The sequence below is a fragment of the Tasmannia lanceolata genome, unplaced genomic scaffold (genome assembly GCF_043159265.1).
Source record: "Tasmannia lanceolata isolate RefF3 unplaced genomic scaffold, GAP_Taslan_0.1 ptg000013l, whole genome shotgun sequence".
Lineage (NCBI taxonomy): Eukaryota > Viridiplantae > Streptophyta > Magnoliopsida > Canellales > Winteraceae > Tasmannia > Tasmannia lanceolata.
The window spans coordinates 19,989,554-20,011,819 of NW_027518690.1; the positions used below are offsets into that span (position 1 = coordinate 19,989,554).

Below are 22,266 nucleotides of genomic sequence, written 5' to 3' on the forward strand. Positions count from 1 at the left end.
TACTCTATATGGGAAGAAGGCAAAAAAAATCTATTAACAAACATATTACTGAACTTAAGTTGCATGAATGATGAAGAAATACATCAAATGGTCAATAAGAATTTTTACAGCAAAAAAGACAGAAAAGAGGACCCAACTGGGCAAAACTGGGGAAATCATGCTAATATTGCACATGCCATTGTTGGTTTCAGTAGAGGGTCCAGACGGTCTAAGTGTCTGTTGAACCCTTGGGCTTCATCATCAAAAAGGGGGAGATTGTTAGCCCAAGGGTTCAACAAGTACTCCTATTGAATTGTTTTGATGATTAACAAACTAAATTTGTTTTAAAGGTTTTATACACTAATGATTTCCATTGGCAAAGTTATAATGTTCACAGTGTACCATCCTCAAGAGTGCATGACAAGGTTGAACTCAAGGTTGAACTCGAGGTTGAACTCAAGCACAAGAATGGCAAATCAACTCAAGCATCAATGGAGTTGAGTGAAGACATGTCAAAGCCTCTACAAGGTGCCAACAAGATTGAAGACCAAGTAAATTTAGAATGTAAATGGTCCCCAATGTTTTGTCTAGGTCTATGGCACAAAGGAGAGTTAAAATCAACCTAGATAGAATTTAATGGGTTTGTGAATGTTCATAGTGGTGTCTCAACATTGTTGGACCCTCATGACACTCCATTTATCTTGAAAAATCAAAGTTCCAAAAGCCCAAACAAAATCAGCAAAAATATAAGGAAAATCTGCTGGCCGTAGGCTTCTCGGAACTCCGAGAATTGTTCCAGGTTCAAAAAAAAATAGCCGCTCGGAGCTCCGAGCCCGGAGTCCGAGACGACCGTTGGGGTGCGAAAATTTTGTGTTTTTTGTCCCCTCTATTTATATGAACCTAGGGACTCTTGGGTTTTTCACCTAAGGACATTACAAAGATTTCAAGAGCACAAAAAGCCATTTGTTCTCCTTCTCTTGAAGATCTTCACTCTCCATCTCTCTCTTGTGCCATTTACCTTAGATTATTCTTGAGAGACCTTAGGACCTTCACTTGTTCAATCTTGTTCTTGTGAGAGTGAGTGAGCTTTACCTTAAATTAGCCTATCTAGAGGCAAGCAAGCTTTTTCATTTCATCTTCTTTGTATTTGGCACAAAGGGCGCCGTAGAAGACCCTTGGAGCGTGGAGCTCGATTTGTACAAGGCGGAAAGAACGCCGTATTTAAGTTCCTTGGAGAAGATAGTGGAATCCTCAAGGAAAGTAACTTGAGAAGAGTGGAGTAGGTCTTGAGCTAAGACCGAACCACTATAAAAATCTTTGTGTCAAAGCTTCTTTGCCTCTTCTCCTCTTCTTGTGTGGTAAGTTTTCACTATTGCTTTGAATACTATTTTGGATTTCCTATTCAATCTAAAACTAGTGCAATCTAAGTTTTCAAAAATCTTAAAATTAGAAAAGAAAACCAATTCACCCCCTCTTGGGTTGCTAAGTGGAATTTCAGTGTCAAAGCTGAGTGGAACCCTCCATACCCTTACCTTTTTTGTTACGTAAGTTTGTTAGGTTTAGTATTTTGGATCTTCATCCCGCTTTTTGTGATTTTGAGGGGATTTTATGGGTTTTTGACTTCTTACTTATTGGGTAGTAGGTAAGGATTCATTTTCTGTATATAAGGGCTACGGAAAGCTCTATGGGACTAGCTATTTTCAGCACCTAGTCTATCAACCTATACTGAGTTTTTCCTATCCAGGTCAAGGTTGCTACTTACTACTACATGTTTTCTTCTTCTTAATGTGGTTCTCACGGAAAGAAACCTGTGAATTCAGTTTTGCAAGTTTGAAAGTCTCTATTGCTGGATTTCTTGATCTAATATTCAACCCACAAATTTCAGCACCTTCAGAAACCTTTTGTGCTATTTTCAGTCTAAGATTCAGATCAGATCTGCATTTCTCTTCTTGGGTCTGATTTCTTTCCCACTATTCCAAACCTTCACGGGATTGAGATCTACTTTAGGAATGGAGGTCCTTGACCATTTAGGGTGTTCTCAACCTTTCCTTTCAGAGATTGCTCTCTTTCGCTGTTTACAGTGTCTGAGCCATTTTCTTAGACTCACACAAGGTTGTCGGCTCCTTGCACCCTTTGCCTCTAAGGCAAAAAAATTTGCATCTCCTAAAATTTCAAGAATCTGATAATTGTGCGGGCCCTGATTTTATGAAGATCATTTTTAAGATCTATGCTTGGATCAAAAGATCACGTGCCGAAATTTTGAAATCTGAAATTTAGGGAAGTCGAAATTATTGACTTCTTGAGATTTATCAGATTTTGGGGTAGAGTCTTTGATCTGAAATTAAAATAAGAAATTTCCAGCAAGTTAATTAATCAACCCAGAGATTATTCACCAGTCTGTGGCTGCATTATTATCTCTAACCCCTTACGCGCATCACAAGAATTGGATCATGGAAGTAAAATTGATTAAATATGTCATAAGAAATATTCGAAATAATATTTAAAAAATGTATTAATAATCCAAGTATATGAAAATTTAACCTAAGGTTTTTTACAATCCTCATATGATCTTTGTGGAGAATTCTCCCTGAAGAAGAATTCTCCATAGCGTGATCCAGATTCCAATTCGTTTTGATGATCTGAAGCTCAAGTTGTTCAATCAAATCTAAGTCGAATGGTGCAACAGGTTTCATGCACACAACTGGATGATCTGATGATCAGGCGTAACAAGTTGAAGAGTAATATGACATAGGACATAATTTGATAAACCCATTGGTCTAAGGGAGAATGAATTCCAAGGTTATCTATACTAACATGAAAGCTGATTAGAGTTTTGATGGTGACTTGGACGGATCATGATAAGGAGAGATCAACTGGCGCAACAATGCTGTGTCCATCGATATTACAACCCCAACGTCAATTGGATTCACGGTCTGAAAATTAACAGCATGTATATCCAAAGATCAATCAGAAGTTTCTCAACCACTGGTGGCCTCACTCTCTTTGTGGATCATCATGAATGTAAGATAAAGAAGGGATAAGAAATATGAGATAAGAAAGAGAGATATAGAAAGGGGAAAGGTTGTGAGGTTGAAAAAATGTCTCCCATCACTCCTCATGACCTTTCCTCTGTATTTTATTCAACTAGACTTGATGGATATTACATGAATGGCACTCGTAAGTGAAAATAAGGCTAAATGACTAGTCTACCCCACAACAATAGTAACAAGAACAATTGACATAAACTTCGAAAAACCCCAAACTATCGAGAATATAACCTTCATCCCAAGCTTGGAACTAATCATCAGAAACTGTTCATGACCGAGAGCTTTGGTAAGGATATCTCCAAACTAATCGTTTGGCTTCACTATAAAGTAGATGCATGTTTCTTTCAAACTATTTCTTGAACAAAATGACAATTTGTTTTGGATGCATATAGCTGAAGAGTGTGGCAGACTTTGTCTATGTCATCAATCAAATGTTATTGTTGAAGAGTGTGTAAAGGTAGTTTAGGTATTATGTGTATCTGTGGAGGGAATTGTAGTCTTTGTACAAGATTTCCCTATTTTGGGCCTATATATACATCCTTTACATGGGAGGACTCCTTAGTGGAGAATCTCACCATCTTCTCCCTCACTCTTCTCCTCCTTCTCCTCTCATCCTCATCTCCTAACATGGTATCAGAGCAAAGATCTTGAGAAGAAGAAAGAGGAAGAAGAGTCCCACCACCCTTGCATCTCTCATCTTCTCAATCCTAAAGACGCGACGAGACCAGATGCCCCTCCCCTTTGTTTGTTTTCCGTAAACCCTCCACCACCCATTCCACCATATTACCTCCATCCAAAACCACAAATGCCTTCACCCAACCCCTTTTTGTAAATATCATTTGCAAATCCATCCATTTTTCCAAAAAAACAAAAAAAAAAGAGCAAAAGATCCCTTCTTGTATATTCTTTCCCTTCTTTTCTCCATCCATAAGTTCCATTATTGTTCTCTTTTTTTTCCAAAACCCTAAATCTCTTTCATTTCTACATCTTAGTCCATTGTTGAGTTCCTTCTAGTTTCCACAACCCCCTCTCCTTATGGTTTAAATCCTCTATTCTTTATGTTTGAATGCCTCATCCACCCTCCACTCCATCCATCTTTGTCATTTCCTTCTTTGTCTTAGTTTCGTTTTATGGCGTTTGCATTGATGTCAAAAGCGCACGGCAAGTATTTGATGAAATGTCCAAGAGAGATGTGGTGCCTTGAGAGTATTCTTTTCATTGCAATTTGAAGGCCTTCGGTCTCAACTTCAGGGGTAATGTTGAATGATTCCATGGATGGAGAGTTGTCTTGTTGTTCCCTTGTTGTTATCTTGTTGTTATCTTGTTGTTATCTTGTTGTTCTCTTGTTGTTGTCTTGTTGTATGGTTGTCGTTTCCGCACGATGTAGTTTCGTCTTCTTTGTCGGTATGATTCATTTATGTGATTTGTTAGCCGGTTGGTTTCTTCTTCAGGTTGTTCGTTGCTTCCTTCCGCTTGGTGTTTGTTGTTGTCTTGTTGGTGGCTCCGGTTTGATGGAGGTGACCCCTTTTGTTGGTAGTTCGTTGGTGACTTATTTGTGCATTGATGGTGGTTTGTTATAGGTGGCGATTAGTTGTTAGTAGCGTTATAGTGGGTCTGTAGTTGGTATTGGTGGTGGTGCGTTGTTGGTGGATGATTCGTTGTGTTGCTGGTTACCTCATTGTTGTTGGTTGTTGGTGCCATTTTGTTGGTTGTATCATAGGTGGATGGTTGGTGTTGTTGGTATTGGACGTTGTTGGTGATTTCTTGATGATGTGTTGTTGGGTGGTTGGTTGTGGTTGATTGTGTTGGTTGTTGGTTGGTTGGGTTGTTGCTTGGTTGGTTGTTTGGTTGGATTGTTGTTTGGTTGGTTGTGGTTGGTTATTGTGTTGTTGGTTGGTTAATGTGTTGTTGCTTGGTTGCTTGGTTGCTTGGTTGGATTGTTGGTTGGTGGGATTGTTGTTGGTTGTTGGTGGACTCCGTTTCTGAGTCGTGTTGTTGATGCTTCTACATAGTGAGTGTAGTTGCTTGGCGTAGTTTTATACATTTGCAGTTGATGTTATTGTTGTAGTGGTTTGCTTTGCAATCCAATTTGTTGGTGCTTCTACACATGTGCAGTTGCCTTGCATAGTTTTACATATTCGTTGTTGGTGGATACATGTACGGTCATTAGCGTTGCTTTCGGCTTTGTTGGTGGTGGTGGTTATATGCCAGGTCGTTAGCGTTGCATTTGTCCTTTTCATTATTGGTGGCTATATGCCCTTCGGCCTTATTGTTGTTGGTCCCTATATGCCGAGTCGTTGGCGTTGCTTTCGGCCTTGTAGTTGTCCATGCGACATGTTGTTTTCCCGTCGTTGGTTGGTTGTTGTGCGCCTGTTGGTTGGGGGTTGATCCTTGTTGTTGTCGGCTATTGGTTGTGTTTCTTCTTCTATTGGCGATGTGATGTTCACCTTATCTCTGCTCGTGCTTCACCATTGTTAGCAGTGCGCGCCTTGGACATGCTTATTCTCTATTCGAGGATCATTGTTGTTTCCCTGCTGAGGCGCTTTTGTTTGATCGTTGATCTCGCTATTCGCCGTTGCTGATTTAGGAGAAGCTGTTTCTGATGGCCGTTGATCTCGATGTTGTGTTCAATGTCGTCGTTACCTCTTTTTATTATGTATTTCACTATGTATTTACCTCACCAACTTGAGGGGGAGTGTTGGACCAAGCTGGCTGTGTGTATGAGATGATTATCCTTATTGTTGTATGGGTTTTATCGTTGCTTGTATGGGTATTGTAGTTTTCTTTGTACCAAGCTAGACTTCCATAGCATATATACTCCAGCTTGAGGGGGAATGTGGAAGAGTTTGAAAGGGTAGTTTAGGTATTATGTGGATGTGTAGAGGGTATTGTAGTCTTTGTACAAGGTTGCCCTATTTTGGGCCTATATATACATCATTTACATGGGAGGATTCCTTAGTGGAGAATCTCACCATCTTCTCCCTCACTCATCTCCTTCTTCTCCTCAAATCCTCATCTCGTAACAGTTATATAGCTGTGAATTGATCAAAAAGACTCTTCATTAGCCCAAGGTATTCTTAAATGGATGATTTTCTTTTCATTCTATTTTGCATAGGGTTTTTCTATATTTTGATGTTTGAAAGGGAATAATGCTAGCATGCACCTATTTTGAAGTTATGTTGTTCGCTAAAATGCACCAACTTAACTGAAATGAGTGGGCCACTTTTATATTGTAAAGAGAAAACTCATGTGAGTTGCTAACTTGTACCTCACTTAAGTGGGGCTAAAGTTAGCAAGATTTTGTGGATTAAAAGAAATGAGGGGGGAATCTCAAATATTCATGAGGTTGGAGAACAAAAACTCAATGATTTTGATGAATTTTTGAGAAAGATGAAACAACAGAGCGATGGCAAGATTGAAGAAGGAAAAGGGACAAGATAGGAACATGGAAAGGTGAAGGGGATAAGAAATACTTAATAGTGACATCAGACCTTGGATCTTGATCTTTTTAGTCTCAATGCTCTGATAACATAAAAATGTCACATGAATACGATAGATCACAGAGATAGTGACAAAGTAGAAGAAAAAAATCTTCGAATCAGAACTCAATTCATTTCATTCAATAATTTATATATATAAAGGGAAACGACATCAGGACAACCATGTTTTAATAATTGCATGGTCCTAGCTTATCTTTTCTCTTTTAAATGACTTGTAAGAGCTTGTTGGGAAGTGTTATAACCTTTTGACAGCTCGTTAAACACTACAAGACAAGATGCATTAGCGCAAATAACAAAACATGGTTGCGCTGATATCATTTCCATATATATATATATACACACACACACACACACACACTACAAGACAAGATGGTTGTGCTGATATCATTTCCAGATTGTTGGGAAGTGTTATAACCTTTTGACAGCTAGTTAAACACTACAAGACAAGAAACATTAGCGCAAATAACAAAACATGGTTGTGCTGATATCATATATATATATAGACACACACAGATTACAACTGATGTTGATCTGGTTGGTCAAAATGACCAAAATATCCTTATCATGAATTTTGATCAGCTTTAACAATCCGGATACCGTCAATAATGAGTCTATGAGAATCACATCTCATCAGCATCGGAGAATGTAACTCAAAAAAGCAACCTATCATAGGTTGCCTTTGCAACTGCCATCAAAATTCACTTTCATAACACCATTCTCTTGAATCGACAATGTTGGGAAAGTTGCCTTGTTTCCCAATGTTCAGTGGGAAGCTAAAATTGGAAACAGAGAGTCGGTTAGGTTTGTTGGAAAACCTAGAGATACAATCTCTTCTATCACATGGCCAAAATCATGGGAGGCAAGAAAGAGGTGTTTCTCTCTCTTGGTGGCAGAAAGAGAAAGAAAAAGAAAAAAATGGAGAGAGAATGGGAGAGACAGAGACAGAGTTTCCTCTCAAGGGCTTTTCTCGGATTTTCTCTTGTGGGTTTTTCTCAGGTTTCTCTCGTGTACAAGCTTGGTTGAGAAGACAAGGAATGGATTGAAGTTTATGGGTTTGTGGGATAATCTTGTTGTACTATAATCCTTGTATTTGGGTTTCTCATAGTGGATCCTTGTATTTGGTTTTCTCAAAGTGGAAGATCGTATTCTCACCCGTGGACGTAGGCATCCTGGCCGAACCACGTAACATCTCAATGTTCATCTTGTGGCTTGTTATATTTCTACTTTTCCGTCTCTTTTGCGCACGATCAAATCGGATTTGTCCGGTGGATTTTCTCAACAAGTGGTATCAGAGTTATGGTTGGAGCAGTCGGCGTTGGGTCACGATTGGAGCCATCATAGGTGTCGACGTTGTTGTTAGATCACAGTTAGAGTGATCGTTAAAGGTAGAAAGATTGTTCGAGATATTCTTGTTCGCGATGGAGACTATAACAATAAGTGTGGGGTGATCTAAAATGGCAATAAACTATGTTTCTACCCAACTCAACATCGATAGGTTTAACGAAAAAGGGTAGTTTCACGCTTGGGAGATGAGGATGAAGGACATCCTTATTCAACAGGGCCTGGCTAAGGCGTTGAAAGGAAGGGATGGGAAACCGGAGAAGATAGCAGATACTAATTGTGGCAGATTAGATTGTCTGGTTGGGGACATTGCGACTAATGATCCTAAGATCTTGATGGACGGTTGGAAACGGCGAGCGGATGGTAAGAACTTGTGTAGGATCTCTTTTGCAGTTGGTGCAGAAGCAGGTACCGAGGTTACAGATGATGGTGAGGTGACAGTTCTTGTGTTGGGGATGACGGATCAAAATCTCTCTTCATGGTTGACTGGGTGAGTCAACAGGTTGACAGCTACACAAGTGCATTGGTTGTGTTGATCAAGTCAGATGAAGTCAGAACCAGGATGAGTCGAGGGTGTATAGCTGGTACTTTGATAGGCCAATGGTGGTTTGCAACGACAACGGCCGGTGGCAACATCAACAGAAAAATCTTCAGGTGGCATGGAAACAAGCCAAGGTGGAGACTGTTGGGAAAGTTGCCTTGTTTCCCATACTTTAATGGGAAGCTAAGATTGGAAACAGAGAGCCGGTTTAAATTTGTTGGAAAACTTAGAGATAAACCTATTCTATCACACGACCAAAATTGTGGGAGGAAAGGAGAGAGAGAGAGAGAGAGAGAGCTTCCTCTTGGGGTTTTTCTCGGGTTTTCTCTTGTGGGTTTTTCTCAGATTTCTCTTGTGTACAGTCTTGGTTGAGAGGACAAGGAAAGGGTTGCAGTTTGTGGGTCTGCGGGTTAATCCCATTGTAATCCTTGTATTTTGTTTTCTCATAGTGGAAGATTGTGTTCACACCCGTGGACGTAGGCATCTTGGCCGAACCGCATAAAATCTAGATGTTCATCTTGTGGCTTGTTTTATTTCAACGTTTCCATTTCTTTTGCACACATTTGAAGACAAGAGGTGACATTCATGTACACACACTCAACACATTACACAACAGTGACAATTCCTACCACCAAGAGATCATACACTTCAGCGACAATGAGCACCACATAAATAACAAGAGGTCCATGTACTGACAAGTCTTTATTTTATGAACAATAAACATGGCTTATTAAACATTGAAAAGAAAGTGATCAATGACTGAAATATTTTGCAATCCTTAACTACCACTAGATAGGATTTCAAAAAAGGATTCTATAGAAGTTATTTCATAATAGCTGTTAACTCATGAAAATGATAAAACTCAAATAGCTGTGAACTTTGGCATCACAAATGACCTAGAACAAAAGTTATACCTTTGGGTTTGATTCTGTCTTGAGAATCGGAGCCTCGAAAAGATCCATTGGATCAATTACTTCCCAATTTTGATATGTGGGTGGGAAATCTACACTGGAATTACACATATGAAGAAAAAAATTTAGGGAATCCAATGCTAAAACGTACATTAAAATATGAGTAATCATCCACAACTATACTGGGAAAATATGAGTTTCGCACCACAATCATTTTGATCGAAAGGAGGCCAAAAAGATAATAAGGTTTACATTCTACTATACTATTTTTCTGACAGTTTGATTCTTATTAGTCAAACAATTTAGTATGCTTATAATCATTTTCGTCAGTAGCTCAATAGCACTATATGGTCACATGATAATGATAATGACAATGATTCTAGAAGATCTGATGTAAACATAGACTACTCCAGACCTCATTTCAGATAAGGATGGTTTCACACTGTATCATCACTGTTTGAATAGAAAACTACTTTCTAAAACCCTTCTTAAACTATACATTAGCTATACGATATTAAGGGAACCAACCCCTCACTTTTGAGTTTCAGAAAGCTTAATGCAATGCTAGAGAATGAAACATGTTTAAGAAAATTGCATAGTTCCCACCTAATGTATATGTGAAACTTACCGATTACTCCAAAAGCTTAAGTTGTTGGAGAAGGCAGTTTTTAATCTTTTATACTTTAACACTCCCCCTCATGTGTGGCCCCTCTTTGTAGGGTTGGCCTACACGTGGCACATGTGGCCCCACTTTTGGGTTTGCCATTGCATGTGGATTTTTTAATAACAAGGAGGCTCGAACCCAGGAATTTGCTCTGATACCATGTGAAACTTACTGATTAGCTTAAGCTGTTGGAGAAGGCAGTTTTTAATCTTTTATACATTAACAGTATACACATCATAGAACCAAAGTACCGTTCTAAGAAGAACCAAAAGAAAAAAGCTCCAAGTCATGGAACTGTACAGCATAACTATGTTAATCATCCACATGACCTGGCTTTATGGGAAACGACTAAGAATCACAAGAACTACTACAGCTGAAAATTATGGATTGAGGTGATAACCATTTCTTAAATAAAAAATATGGCACACCACATCCACCAACGTCAGAATTAATGTAGCTTATCAGTGCATAGACATCAGTTGGCTATATTATAGCTTTTTTTTCCTTTTAATGATGATGTATATAATATTCTCTTAGGCTTTTTTGGTTTTTTTTTTTAGTACCCTTTATTCCCTGCTAAGAACTTCAAGCTAATGTTCTCGGTAACCAATGGGCCAAAAGAAGCAGTGAGATCATAAATTTTCCCATTTTTTTAATGATAAAATGATTCCCAATTAATATATGCAAGCCTGTTTGAGTTTTGTTCTGTCCAATGTCTACTAAAAATTCAATGGTTATTTTAGTAATTCAATTGTTCAAATAGTTGTTCAATAATTAGAACCCTTTATTCCCAAAAGGAGGGGACAAGTTGGTTTTATTAACATTCAAAATAAATCTTCAATGTAACCCAAGCATTTTCTACCATTCGGGGAAAAAAACAAGTGTTTTCAAATAAAATACAATACCTAAGCTAGGTAAGATTATCTAAAAATATACAAAAAAACAAATACGACAAATTGGCAACTAGATTATAGTTCCACACATTTATGTAAATGAGACATATCACGATACTGATAAGGCGGGGAAAAAAAGGGATACTACTCTCAAAGAATGAAATTAGATAGTTTCACCGGTTAAATGGAATTTGCACACGAGACATTCCCATCAGGACTATTGCATCAAGCCATGATACAAAGTAAAAAAAAATATAAAAAATCATGCTTGTTTTAATACAAGAAAAGACCTGAAAACGTGCCCAATGACGGATGTGACTTTATAATGTGCATGAAAGCCCCGAAAGGTTCCATCAAATTCATGGACATCAGTACTACCTCGTCGTGTAGACATCTATGGCAGGCAAAAGATAGGCATCAGAAGAGGTAGCAATAAAAGATTACTATGAAAAAGCAAGCCAAGCACACCCGCAAGCAAAAAAAACAGAATTAGAACTTTCAGTATTTTAAGTCAAGTGAGATCTAAAAAAATAAGCATTTAATAGCACAAACAAATTGAAGGAAATTTGTACACAAATGACAATATGAATTAACAAAAAAGGGGTACAAGAAAAAAGATAAGACCTAATTAAGGTTCCATTTGAATACCCATGAATATGTTAAAACCACAACCAAAAAAAAAATATTCCGTTCTTTATTACATTTGAGTGTTTGAAAACTTTTGATGGTATCAATATCTTCTATGCTGCCTTAAATATTACAATATAAACAAATTCTGGTGGAAGTACAGAATATTTCTTCTGTTTTTGCAGAGTTACTAATATTGCGGATATCAAGTGGGCAGCGCAACAGAGCAACCTCCTCTCCAGCAACAAGGATCCTTCGAAATTCTTCCTCCTCTGTGAGAGGCTGCATGAGACCTACTACCTGCTGATTGGTTGAGCTATTGTATTATTTTGTTTATTTCTAATGTCAACTTACTTTATGTCAGAGGGAAACATCATTAGTTAAAGTCAGCAGTTAGTTTATGTTTATGTTTATGTTTTAGTTTGGTAGGGTTTTCTTGAAGTTAATTCCACTTGAAGATTCTTGTTGTTTTTAAAGGAATTCCCTCCAGATCTGATTACGGTCGAAATCAACCTACAGCCTGATTTGTTTACAGAGTTCTTCATCGTTTGGAAGAGATTACAACAAAGGGTGGGTGTTGGGATCTATTTTCTACTAAGTCCCTGTTTGGATTTCAAGAAAAACATTCCTGACCAAAAAAAAATTACCAAACTATTTAGAGGAAATGTTATGAATATGCTTAATTTAAAGGGATATCATCGTAAATTGAAGGTTTTTCTAAACAAAGATTGAATAGGGTTAGTTCATGTTATCTTTCACCATGTGTAAAAAACGAAATAAATTTTAGAAATATTTTTCCTTTCCAAAGTTTTCCAGAAAATTCCTGCAATCCAAACACGGCCTAAGAGATTTCTGTATTGAATTTAGATTTAGATTCTTTTGATAAAATCTGTAATCAAAAGCTATCCACCAACTTTGGGTCATACTGTTTTGGTAAATTTTCATCAGATCAGAGGATATTTTTAAAGTATTTGAAAAAATTGAGAATCAACATATTTAGTTCTCACATGCAAAAAGAGAAGCCCACATTGTGGCTGATAAATTAGCTGACGAATGAGTGTCAAGTCTCAATTCTGGATTAGGAGAGTTTTAAATCCCCTGTTTGTGCTGGACTTAGTTTTGAGAGCTATCATCGCAGTCCTGATTGTATTTTGTAGCCTTGTCATCTCCATTAGGGACTTTGTGTAGTCTTGGACAGATTAAAAAAAATTATACCATTCAAAAAAAAAACATGCTCTGCAAATCAAATTTTGAGAAATTTTCCTTAAATTTCAAAATTTGAAAAAAGATGAGAAATTAAACTTTGCAAAACACCATAGATAGCAAAACTAACCGACGATGCCAATGGATAAAGGGAAGAAAGAAAATCAATAAGGAAAAGACTTCATTGCAAGAACTATGACATGAAAGCAGTGACACCGAGGCAGAGATGATACAGAGATTCCCTCGACATAGACCTCTAGCAGATTTCTAATTCGCAGATCCTTTACAAGAACAGAAAGGAGGGAGACACATATACACTTAAGACAAATTGTAACTTCTTTTGAATACCAGGAACAAGTTAGATGTCAAGGACGGGAAGGAGACCAATAGAAGAAGAAACAAATACAGAACCAACATGGGTGATGAGAAGCGAGGATCCATCACCTATAAGGAAGAACTTGAATAAGGGACAAGAGATGAAACAATATATGTCATCAGATACATGAAATGGGCATGCTAAATATAATTGGACCACTAAGGTGCTACGGAAAAAATAAGAAGGGTCGAGAGAGATGATTTCTGTGAGGTGAAGGAGAAATAATGTTAGGGTAACACAATACTATATGATAGTAATGCCCTATGTGATACTAATGCCATACAAATGCGTACACTTGGAACCTGAAGAGAATATTTAGATGGTTTAAACTAGTCTCGGGCCTGAAGATTAATTTGGCCAAAAGTATTCTTGCCGGGATCAACATGTCGGCAATAGAGGTGGATCCGTACGCTAATTTCCTTCGATGCAGTAAAGAGGAGTTTCCAATTACATATCATGGTCTTCCCTTGGGTTATGGAATCCCTAAAGCATCTCTTTAGGACCCGGTTGTCGAGCGGATTGAGAGAAAGTTGGGTATTTGGAAGAAGAACAATCTATCTTTTGGGGGTAGAACAGTTCTCATTAAGGCGAGATTGGCTAATATGCCGGTCTATTATATGTCCCTCTACAAAATCTCATTTAAAGAGGCAAAAAGAATAGAAAAGTTGAATAGCGATTTTCTGTGGGAAGAAATAGAGAACTCAAACAAGGTGAAACATCTCATGGAAGAAAGTGTGCAAAGCAAAGAGATATGCCGGTATCGGATTTAGAAAAATCAAATTAAGAAACATAGCCCTTATGGTCAAATGGCTTTGGGGGATTTTTTATTTTTTTTTTTGGTGGGGGATGGCGGGGCCGTGGGCATTGTGGCACAGGATCATTGGGGACAAATATGGGAGGGGTTGGGGGATTGGGAAAGTAGGGACCCTAGTTTTAGGTAAAAGTTGAGGAGTGCGGAAGTCAATCTGTGTGTCCAGACCATTGTATAGGCCATTGGTTAGGGTTATGGTAGGAAATGGGTAGGGGACTTGGTTCTGGGTAGGGGACTCGGTTCTGGGTAGATCTATGGTTGAGTGGGTCCTTGTTACACAATGCTTTCGAAGACATGTTCCTCCTAGCATCCGATAGAGGGGCGAGAGTCTGCAACTGTGTGGAGGGATGGGTACTGTGGGTTATTAGGCTGAGAAGAGATCCAAGGATAGTGAGATTAGCAGTCTTTCCTATCTGATTCATAGTGTGGTTATTAGGCTGAGAAAAGATCTAAGGATAATGAGATTAGCAGTCTTTCCTCTCTGATTCACCTTCTTGAGTGCCAGTATGTGTCCCCTTTGATGCAGACCATAGAGTGTGCTCCCTTGATACTAATGGCTTCTTCTTGTCCACTTTTTTTTCTACAGGATAACAAATGGAGATATATCAAGTTCTTTGTATGATACTATTTGGGGATCTGTTGCATCTCTTCAGGTGGCGGCCTTCTCTTGAATGGTGGCTAAAAAGAAGAATAAACACATGTGATCACCTCAACAAAAGGAACTTCCTCCCATTCAAAAAAAAAAAGAACTTCTAGTTTGGAATCTACTGTTTGGAATGATTTTTTTAAGTGCATCAAAGTGCTTTGGGTTCCTCATAAATCGATAAAGCATACCATTCTCAATTGGAGTTGTGGCCTGTTTGGGGAGGCAGGGCGCGCTCTAGGAAGGCTTCTTCCTTTTGTTATCATTTGGCACAAATGAAGCGAACGAAACGAGAGTGTATTTGAAGAGAAATCAAAACATATGGGTAGAATTTGTTAGAGTTAGTACCCTAAAAGCCAGTACATTTCGTATATCTTACCACGTTAAAATAATAAAGGAAATATTTCATGACATTTATTGGGTATTATCAGATTGAATATGTGTGATGTTAATATTATTATCTGACACATATTCTTCCTTAGGTAGCAAAGTAGGAATATCATGCTCAAGGATTCGCAGATCCTTAAGACGAGGAGATATGGTATCCCAGTTCTTTGTAGACCTTAAAAGTTCCTAGTTGGAGTCGAGATTGGACATCTCCTCTTGTACACAACCAGCATCAGTCTTCTCTACATGTGTGTGTCGTGGAGTGGCTTATCTAAATCACTTGGGTAGTAGACCTTAAGCAAGAAGAGTCGGTGGAACAATAGGGATTGCGCACTGAACAGGATCACACTAGAATAGACTGTGGACGGGAGTTAGTAAGGCTATTCTACCAGACAAGACCATTTACATGTCCTTAGGCCTGAGGGGTCATATTGGTATGTGGGCCTGGCCTTGATTCTTGGTCTATCTAACCGTGGTGCTTCTTGAGATCACAAGTGAGTAGTATTGGAGTCTTGAACAAACCCACGAGGCTAATAGGGATACCTGACATGAAATCTCCGCCCCAATTATGGGAATATCATCTACAGTTTCGGTCAGAGCAGTAGGCCTATAAAGATAGCTTGGCCAAGCAGATTTAATAAATGGTTTATCAAATGTTTTATTAAAACATGTTTTTGAAATGATTTTGCAAATGCATTTGCGATCCCTAACTGCTTAACTGGAAGGTATACTATGAGTGGTCCCAGGGGACAGTAGATGTCCACCCCTCATAGGACTCAACTTAGTAGATGAAGAATGGAGAAAGGACTTGCACATATTAGATATGATTAGGGGTGCGATGATTTGATGGTCATCTTCAGGGTTACATCTCGATGGAGGCCACTGATCTAATGCGACTGTAGTTATTGACTACAAAGCAAAATCGTAATGGGGCCCATTATTGGGTTCTGTAGGATCGACCGTCGGATCCCTACAAAGATCCCACTCACAACTCGAATGACTCATTTATATCCTTTTGATAAGGGTCCTGCATTTACTAGATTGCACGGACGGACTAGATTCGCTGCATTTGATGCGACGGAAAATATTTACGTAGTTCCTTTACTGTAAACATACCATAGGACGCAATTGGAATACCCAAAGAGTTAACTGTTAACTTAGGGGTATTTTGGGAATTACAGAATATTATGGATGGAGCTTTTATCCCATTGGATGGAAGGAAATAAGTTTATTTAATTAGAAAAATTAAATAACTAGTGTGCCTTTAGCATATAGACTCGTTTTACTAAAACAGTCTAACTTTCTGACATTTTGGCCAAAATGAGTGTGTAAGTACTCATTTCGAAGAACTTTTAAAGTTATACAACTTCGTAGCTTATGGTTTTTCCAAATTCGTCCATCTGATGGTCCAAAAATGAAGTCTAAATTTAGCCAGCAGCTTTGTAGTTGGAATGCACCTGAATCAGGGTGGGCCCCACATGCAAAAACGCCCAACCCAAGCAAACCACATTTTTCCAAGGTTGGGAACATGCCCAATGCTAGTAGGAAACCTCCATAGCTTCGCACTTTGTGTTAGTTTCCAATATTGAAAGTCTACTTAACTAGTTCTCCCAATTTGAGTCAAATTGTGGGAGAAACTTTAGAATTTATTAAAGTAGGAAACCAACTTTATATAAACCATCATAGCATATTTTTTTAGGCTGAAAAAAGGCTAAAAAATTCGTGCTCCCTCCTTGGAGAAACACCCAAGACTATCTCTCTCTTCTCCTCTCAAGTTTTTCAAATTCGCATCCAAAGGTACTGATATATATCAGTACATATGTTTGAATAAAAGTTCTTCAACTTCCCTTCCCACAATTTGAAGGAATCTATCGGTTCAAGTTGCGGGTTTACGGTGATCGAATCGTTCATGGCCGTTTGAGGAGTAGATGATGTGATCCTTAGCGTTGGATGATCATTCCTTAAAGTTTGATCATTTGGACCGCTATTTTATTATTATTTTTGTGGTTATTGGACTTAATTTCGCTATTTGGATTTCCTATATGTGAAGGGATGTTCACATCACCTAGGGCCCACCCCTTGCATGCACTTTAGCCTTTTATTTTATTAGTTTCATTAGGATTGACCCTTTTAACATTAGGGCATATTTTCCTATGTGTTGTAACTGTAGGAGGGGTAGATTAGTACTTTTGCATTACTTAAGTCACTTAAGTTATGATTTATTATTATTAGTTGATATTGGGCCCACATAACATGATATATAAAAGTGGTGGGGAGAACAACCCTAATTTTAAAAGATTTGTGAAAACACCAAGAAAAGGAGCCGACGGCCCTCTTCTCTCCCTCCACGCCTTAGGGCGTCTCCTCTTCTTCCTCTCCAACTCACGGCAAGGTGAGTTCTCCCCTCTTATCTCTCTTCTTCTCCTCTCACGCTCTTTTCTTCTCTCTCCCTCTCCCTACCTAGCCATCTTTTCTTGATCTCTCTCGCACCTTAGTTTCTCCCTCTCCCAACCTAGCCATCTTTTCTTGATATTTCTCTCTCCCCTTATTTTCTCCATATTCCTTTAATCTCCTTACCTAGCTATCTTTTCTTGATCTCTCTCTTTTCTCAATTTTGGCCTCCAACCCTCTCTTCTTGTCTTATATCATCATCTTCTCTCTCTCTCTCTTCTTCTATCCTCTAACCTTTCCATTTCTCTTCTTGCCCTTTCTTGGTCTATTACTTGGAGGTAGCTGCTGCCCTACTTAAAGAATACACCGACACGCTTCTCCACCGCTCTCTTTTGGCCTCTTTCAAGCTTTTGGGTTGAGGTATTGCTGCGTTTGTCAGGTAAGATCGTTTTAGCATCCTTAAAACCCTCTTTCTTGACTAGTGAGACCCTTATTTCATGGTAGGTTTATGTCTTTATCCCTTAGTAGTGATCTAGGTTATTTTCCATCCTAAATAAGACCCTTGGGCCCTAGTTTTAATGATTTATGTTTCTGGACAGCAACCACAATAAATTTGATTTTTCAGTTTCGTGGACCCTTACATGCCTTGTTAATGATATGGAACTTCTATATTCGATTACTATTTGATTTAGCATCTTTTCACATTGATTTCTATCTCAACAGCTAACATTACATGGGTTTTCTAAGCTGAAATTAGTTGCTTCTGTTTACTTAATTATTTGGGCATAACATGGCTATGGAAACTTGAAATATTACTCCCCACGAGCTCCATTTAGATCTTGGTTGTGGTCGTGAACCCTTACGGACTTGCACCAGTAGATCAAGCAGAAGTTGATATTACGGACAGTCACAAAAGTATTTTCATGCCTTATATTTTAATTTTAATCATCATCAGATCATCTAGACCCTAGGTTCATGGGTTAACGGGCGAAACCAGCGAGAAAATTTTTTGTTATACACAATTTCTAGTTCCGTTGCGCCTAGCGATTTCGCCTGGGGGTGAAAACCCTTCCAACAGAATTGTCCTAGAAATCGAGGTTGATCTTGTAGCGTACGTAAAATAATGAAATTTACTCACTGTCTACAACACGAGGGACATTCTTCGTAATTGGAAATCAATCGTATTTGAGAAAGGGTTGAAGATTATAGTTGCGCCTAGTTGGTCTCCTCCACCTCCACCTCAGGGTTCGATAAAGCTCAAATTTGATGGTACTTCTAAAGGAAAACCAGAAAATGCTAGTGTGTTTTGGGATGATAAGGGGACTATCATTTAATCTTTTTCGGGTCCATTAGGGATTTGCGATTCAAATGAGGCGGAGGTCATAGCCCTACTTTGTGGTCTCAAATGGTTTGCAAAAGAAGGGTCAAAGCCTTTGATTATATAAGGGGAGGAGGTGGAGGTCAAAGCCCTACTTCGTGGTCTCAAATGGTTTGCAAAAGAGGGGTCAGGGCCTTCAATTATAGAAGGGGACTCTTCAAATGCTCTTCCTTGGGAAGCTTGTAAGTTGTAAGGGCCCTAGACCGTGGAATCTAACCAACATGATCACGGAGATTCAGGATCTTTGTCGTATAGTGCATCCAACATTTAATCATATGAAGTGGACTGCTAAGTCCTTAGCAGATATTTGGCGAAAGAAGGTCTAGAAAGGGAAGCATTGTGGTTTTTTTTTTTTTTTTTTTTTTTTGGTGGGGGGGGGGGGGGGGGTCCCTGCTCGTTTTTGGGCTTGATTGTAGCTTTCTTTTTCATTGTAGGGGCTCCTTGTCCCCTTTCGTTGTATGTTTTATTTGGCTCTTAATAAAATTTACCGGTTACCTTCTCAGAAAAAATATATGAATATCCCAAACAGAGAAGAGGTATCCTTCATTTGTAGACAATGGTTTCTTTAGGAAATTACCAATATAGCCTACATTTTTTTACCAAAATAATGAACCGGCCATCGTTTGGTCCCTTTGCAACGTTTCCCAGACAAAGAAGAGGTATTCTTCATTTGTAGACAATGGTTTCATTAGGAAATTACCCATATAACCTAAATTTCTTACCAAAATGATGAACTGGCCCTCGTTTGGTCCCTTTGCAATGTTTTACGCAATTGACGGCATTATGCTCATTTGAAAGGGACAAGAATTTTCAAATAATCTCTTTATAAGTTCCTTATATCAGCTGCAACAGTTTACCCTGATAGACTAAGTCTTCTAACTGGCAATGGATATTGACTGGTCACTCTTGGCTCACCATGGGGATCCTTTAAGACAATAGATAAACTAAATTTGACGTATAAACAAAATCCTGTGTCTTCTAGGAGCAGTTCATTAATCATTTTAACTATATGACTTCCTCAGTCCTCTATTCTATTTTACTACCACACACCCTGTTGCTGTCATACTTCTTTTCTCAAGTAAGGAAAAGCATTTCCTAAGTCACCCATGCCATCAGAACTTGTGCTCCATGACCTTATTGTATACCAAAAGAAGCCAGTTTAGTGACTTATGTGACCTCCCCCAAGATTAGGCTGTCCCTAATTCTTTGCTTTACAAGTTCACCTGTACAGTGAATAGAACATGTCACGAAGTGGGTTCTGTTGTGCAGATCTCTTGTATTCTGGCATGACCCTAACGGACTAATATGCATGACGCACATGTGGCTCGTGCACGGGGCAGTGTGCATTTTCAAATTTTTGCTAAAGGGTATTTCGGTAATATTCTCCATGTAGTGGCATAGATATATAAGCCGAATGTTAGTGTTACGAGAGCAAGGTTTGCTTTGTGTTTTCTTGGCTAAGTAGAAGAGAGTCTGTAACCTTATACTGAAATAGTGATAATCTTCTCCCATAGACGTAGGCACACTGCTGAAACATATAAATCATGTATTTTTTGTGTGATTGTGATGCTTCTTTAGTGAAGAATCTTTTTGATAATGCAATCTGCACTTCTGCAATTAGAAAGAATCAAGAAAAGAAAGGAAATCCTAGAAGAGAAACAGAGGAAGAGTAGAAAGAGAAAGAAGAAGTTCTGAGTAATTTCTTGATTTGTCCCATCTCAATGAGTACATTTATAGCCTTAGTGTATTCTGTTATTTTCTGTTACAACCCATCAACTGTCTTTTGACTCTAGTTACATCATTTTAACCTCGTAGCAAACTCTAGTTCTAACCCATCTCAGCTGACTTACCCTCTCCAACTTAAGTCTTGTTTATCTTCAATCCCTCACATAATCAGCCATCCATCTTGGCTTGCCTCTGCTCCTTTGATTAGTAATACGTGTGGTTGGAATCGTTATTTGATCATCAGCAACAGACTGAGTAAAAGATGTATCAGATTGTGTTCTTTGCATCGTTGTCCTGACGTTTTTGCTGCACATCATGTTCGATCCTTGTAGAGGAGGTATTTCTCAGTTTGCTTGTAGAGAAGAAACACGCGAGAGAGAGAGAGAGAGAGAGAGAGAGAGGCAACAAAATGATCCAAATCTAGGGTTTCAAAATTAAGAAACACACGAATTTGTAAGACTTACACGACCGCTTGAGAGCTCGGAGGCAATGGAAAGAGCGATGCTAGGTTTCTCGGCAACCTGTGTAAAAGAGAGAGAGACAAACAGATAATGAAAATCCCAGCAAGATAAAAATCTAAGAAGAAAAACTAGAGATTAAATTGCAAGAAAAGAGAGAAATCCTCCCCTCACTTCCCTCACCATTAGGACTTTGGGTGCCATTTTGCACTTTGGGAGACGAACAGAGGCGGTTCAACGGATCAACTTCTCCCCCGGGTTTCTTTTAAGTTGGGTCGGCCAGTCCGTAGGTTTTCCATTGGAAATGATATATTCTCCCCCTTTTCTTCCCTGGACCGCCCATTCTATGCCTCTAGTGTCGTTATGAATGAAGTACTATTTTTACGCTAAAAAAACGGGGAGATCAATAGATCATATCATTTTCTTTAAATTGACGAAGAGTAGTCCATTGAAGACCAGTTGTACAACCAAATATGAAACCAAGCAAATCTCCTTTTGCCACAACATGGAGGGATGAGATCTCCCTGGAGATTTTTAGAGATGATAAGTGAGATCGACATCTGAAAAAAGGTGGGAGTGGCACCAATTGAGGAGAAGATAAAAGAGGCTTAAGATGGTTTGGCATATCCAATGTGTGTCTTTGGATGCTCCGGTGAGAAGAAGTGACTTGTGCTAAGTTGATGGAGTAAAAAGAGGAAGTGGCAGACCGAAAACAACTTGGGTTGAAACAGTGAAGAAAGACCTGATGGCTAGGAACAAAACAGAGGACATGACCTTGGATATGAGATAATGGAAGAAAATGATCCATGTAGACGAACCCAGCTAGGGTCAGTATTAGACTCAGTCAATTTAAGCCGGATAGATTCTTTCACCTTCTTCATGAAAAATTTTCTAAATGATTCATTAGCCGACCCCAACTAGTTTGGGACAAAGGCTTAGTTGAGTTGAGTTGAGTTGAGTATAAATGAGATCCTCAATCGGGTGGATGGTCATCATGTCCAATTCCATCATGTCAGGAGATAGACGAACGAAGAGCGGATCGACTTGCTCAGACTAGAGTGAAAAGAATGGAGTTAGAAAATTTTGATTTCTTAACCCCTTGAACTTGATTGTTGCTTTTGGTTTGTATCACTTTAACGTGTACTACCTTTCCAAGACTGTCTAGGTCCTGGTTTTGGTTTTCTAATAAATTTACACCATTTCAAAAGGAAAAAAAAGTTACCAAGAAAACATTGAAAGTAATCGTCGAATATTTTCCATCAAACAGTTTTCCAAATGTGTTTGATTTACAAGAGTATTTCGATTAGGCTCCGTTTCTTTCAACATAAAAATGGATGTAAAAATTGTTTATTGTTCATTTTTTTCAACATAGAACAAATTCTACGTCCAAA

General features: G+C 38.6%; 1 protein-coding gene across 3 annotated transcripts in view; it reads right to left on the bottom strand.

Moving 5' to 3' along the window:
• LOC143889933 (DNA topoisomerase, type IA, core) overlaps positions 1-21,254 on the bottom strand; it is a 90,739-nt gene extending 69,485 nt beyond the window's left edge. Inside the window, exons 1-4 of one of the 3 annotated variants that reach the window (XM_077394334.1) lie at positions 21,059-21,254; positions 20,882-20,938; positions 11,167-11,270; positions 9,323-9,416 (exon numbers count right to left, since the gene is read on the bottom strand). In XM_077394334.1, the coding sequence (XP_077250449.1) occupies positions 9,323-9,416; positions 11,167-11,270; positions 20,882-20,938; positions 21,059-21,079 (276 nt within the window). In that variant the 5' untranslated portion in view covers positions 21,080-21,254. Of the gene's footprint in view, positions 1-9,322; positions 9,423-11,166; positions 11,271-20,881; positions 20,939-21,058 lie in introns of those variants that run through there. The other 2 variants (XM_077394333.1, XM_077394335.1) reach the window with 2 other exon arrangements.
• Positions 21,255-22,266: the final 1,012 nt, after the last annotated feature.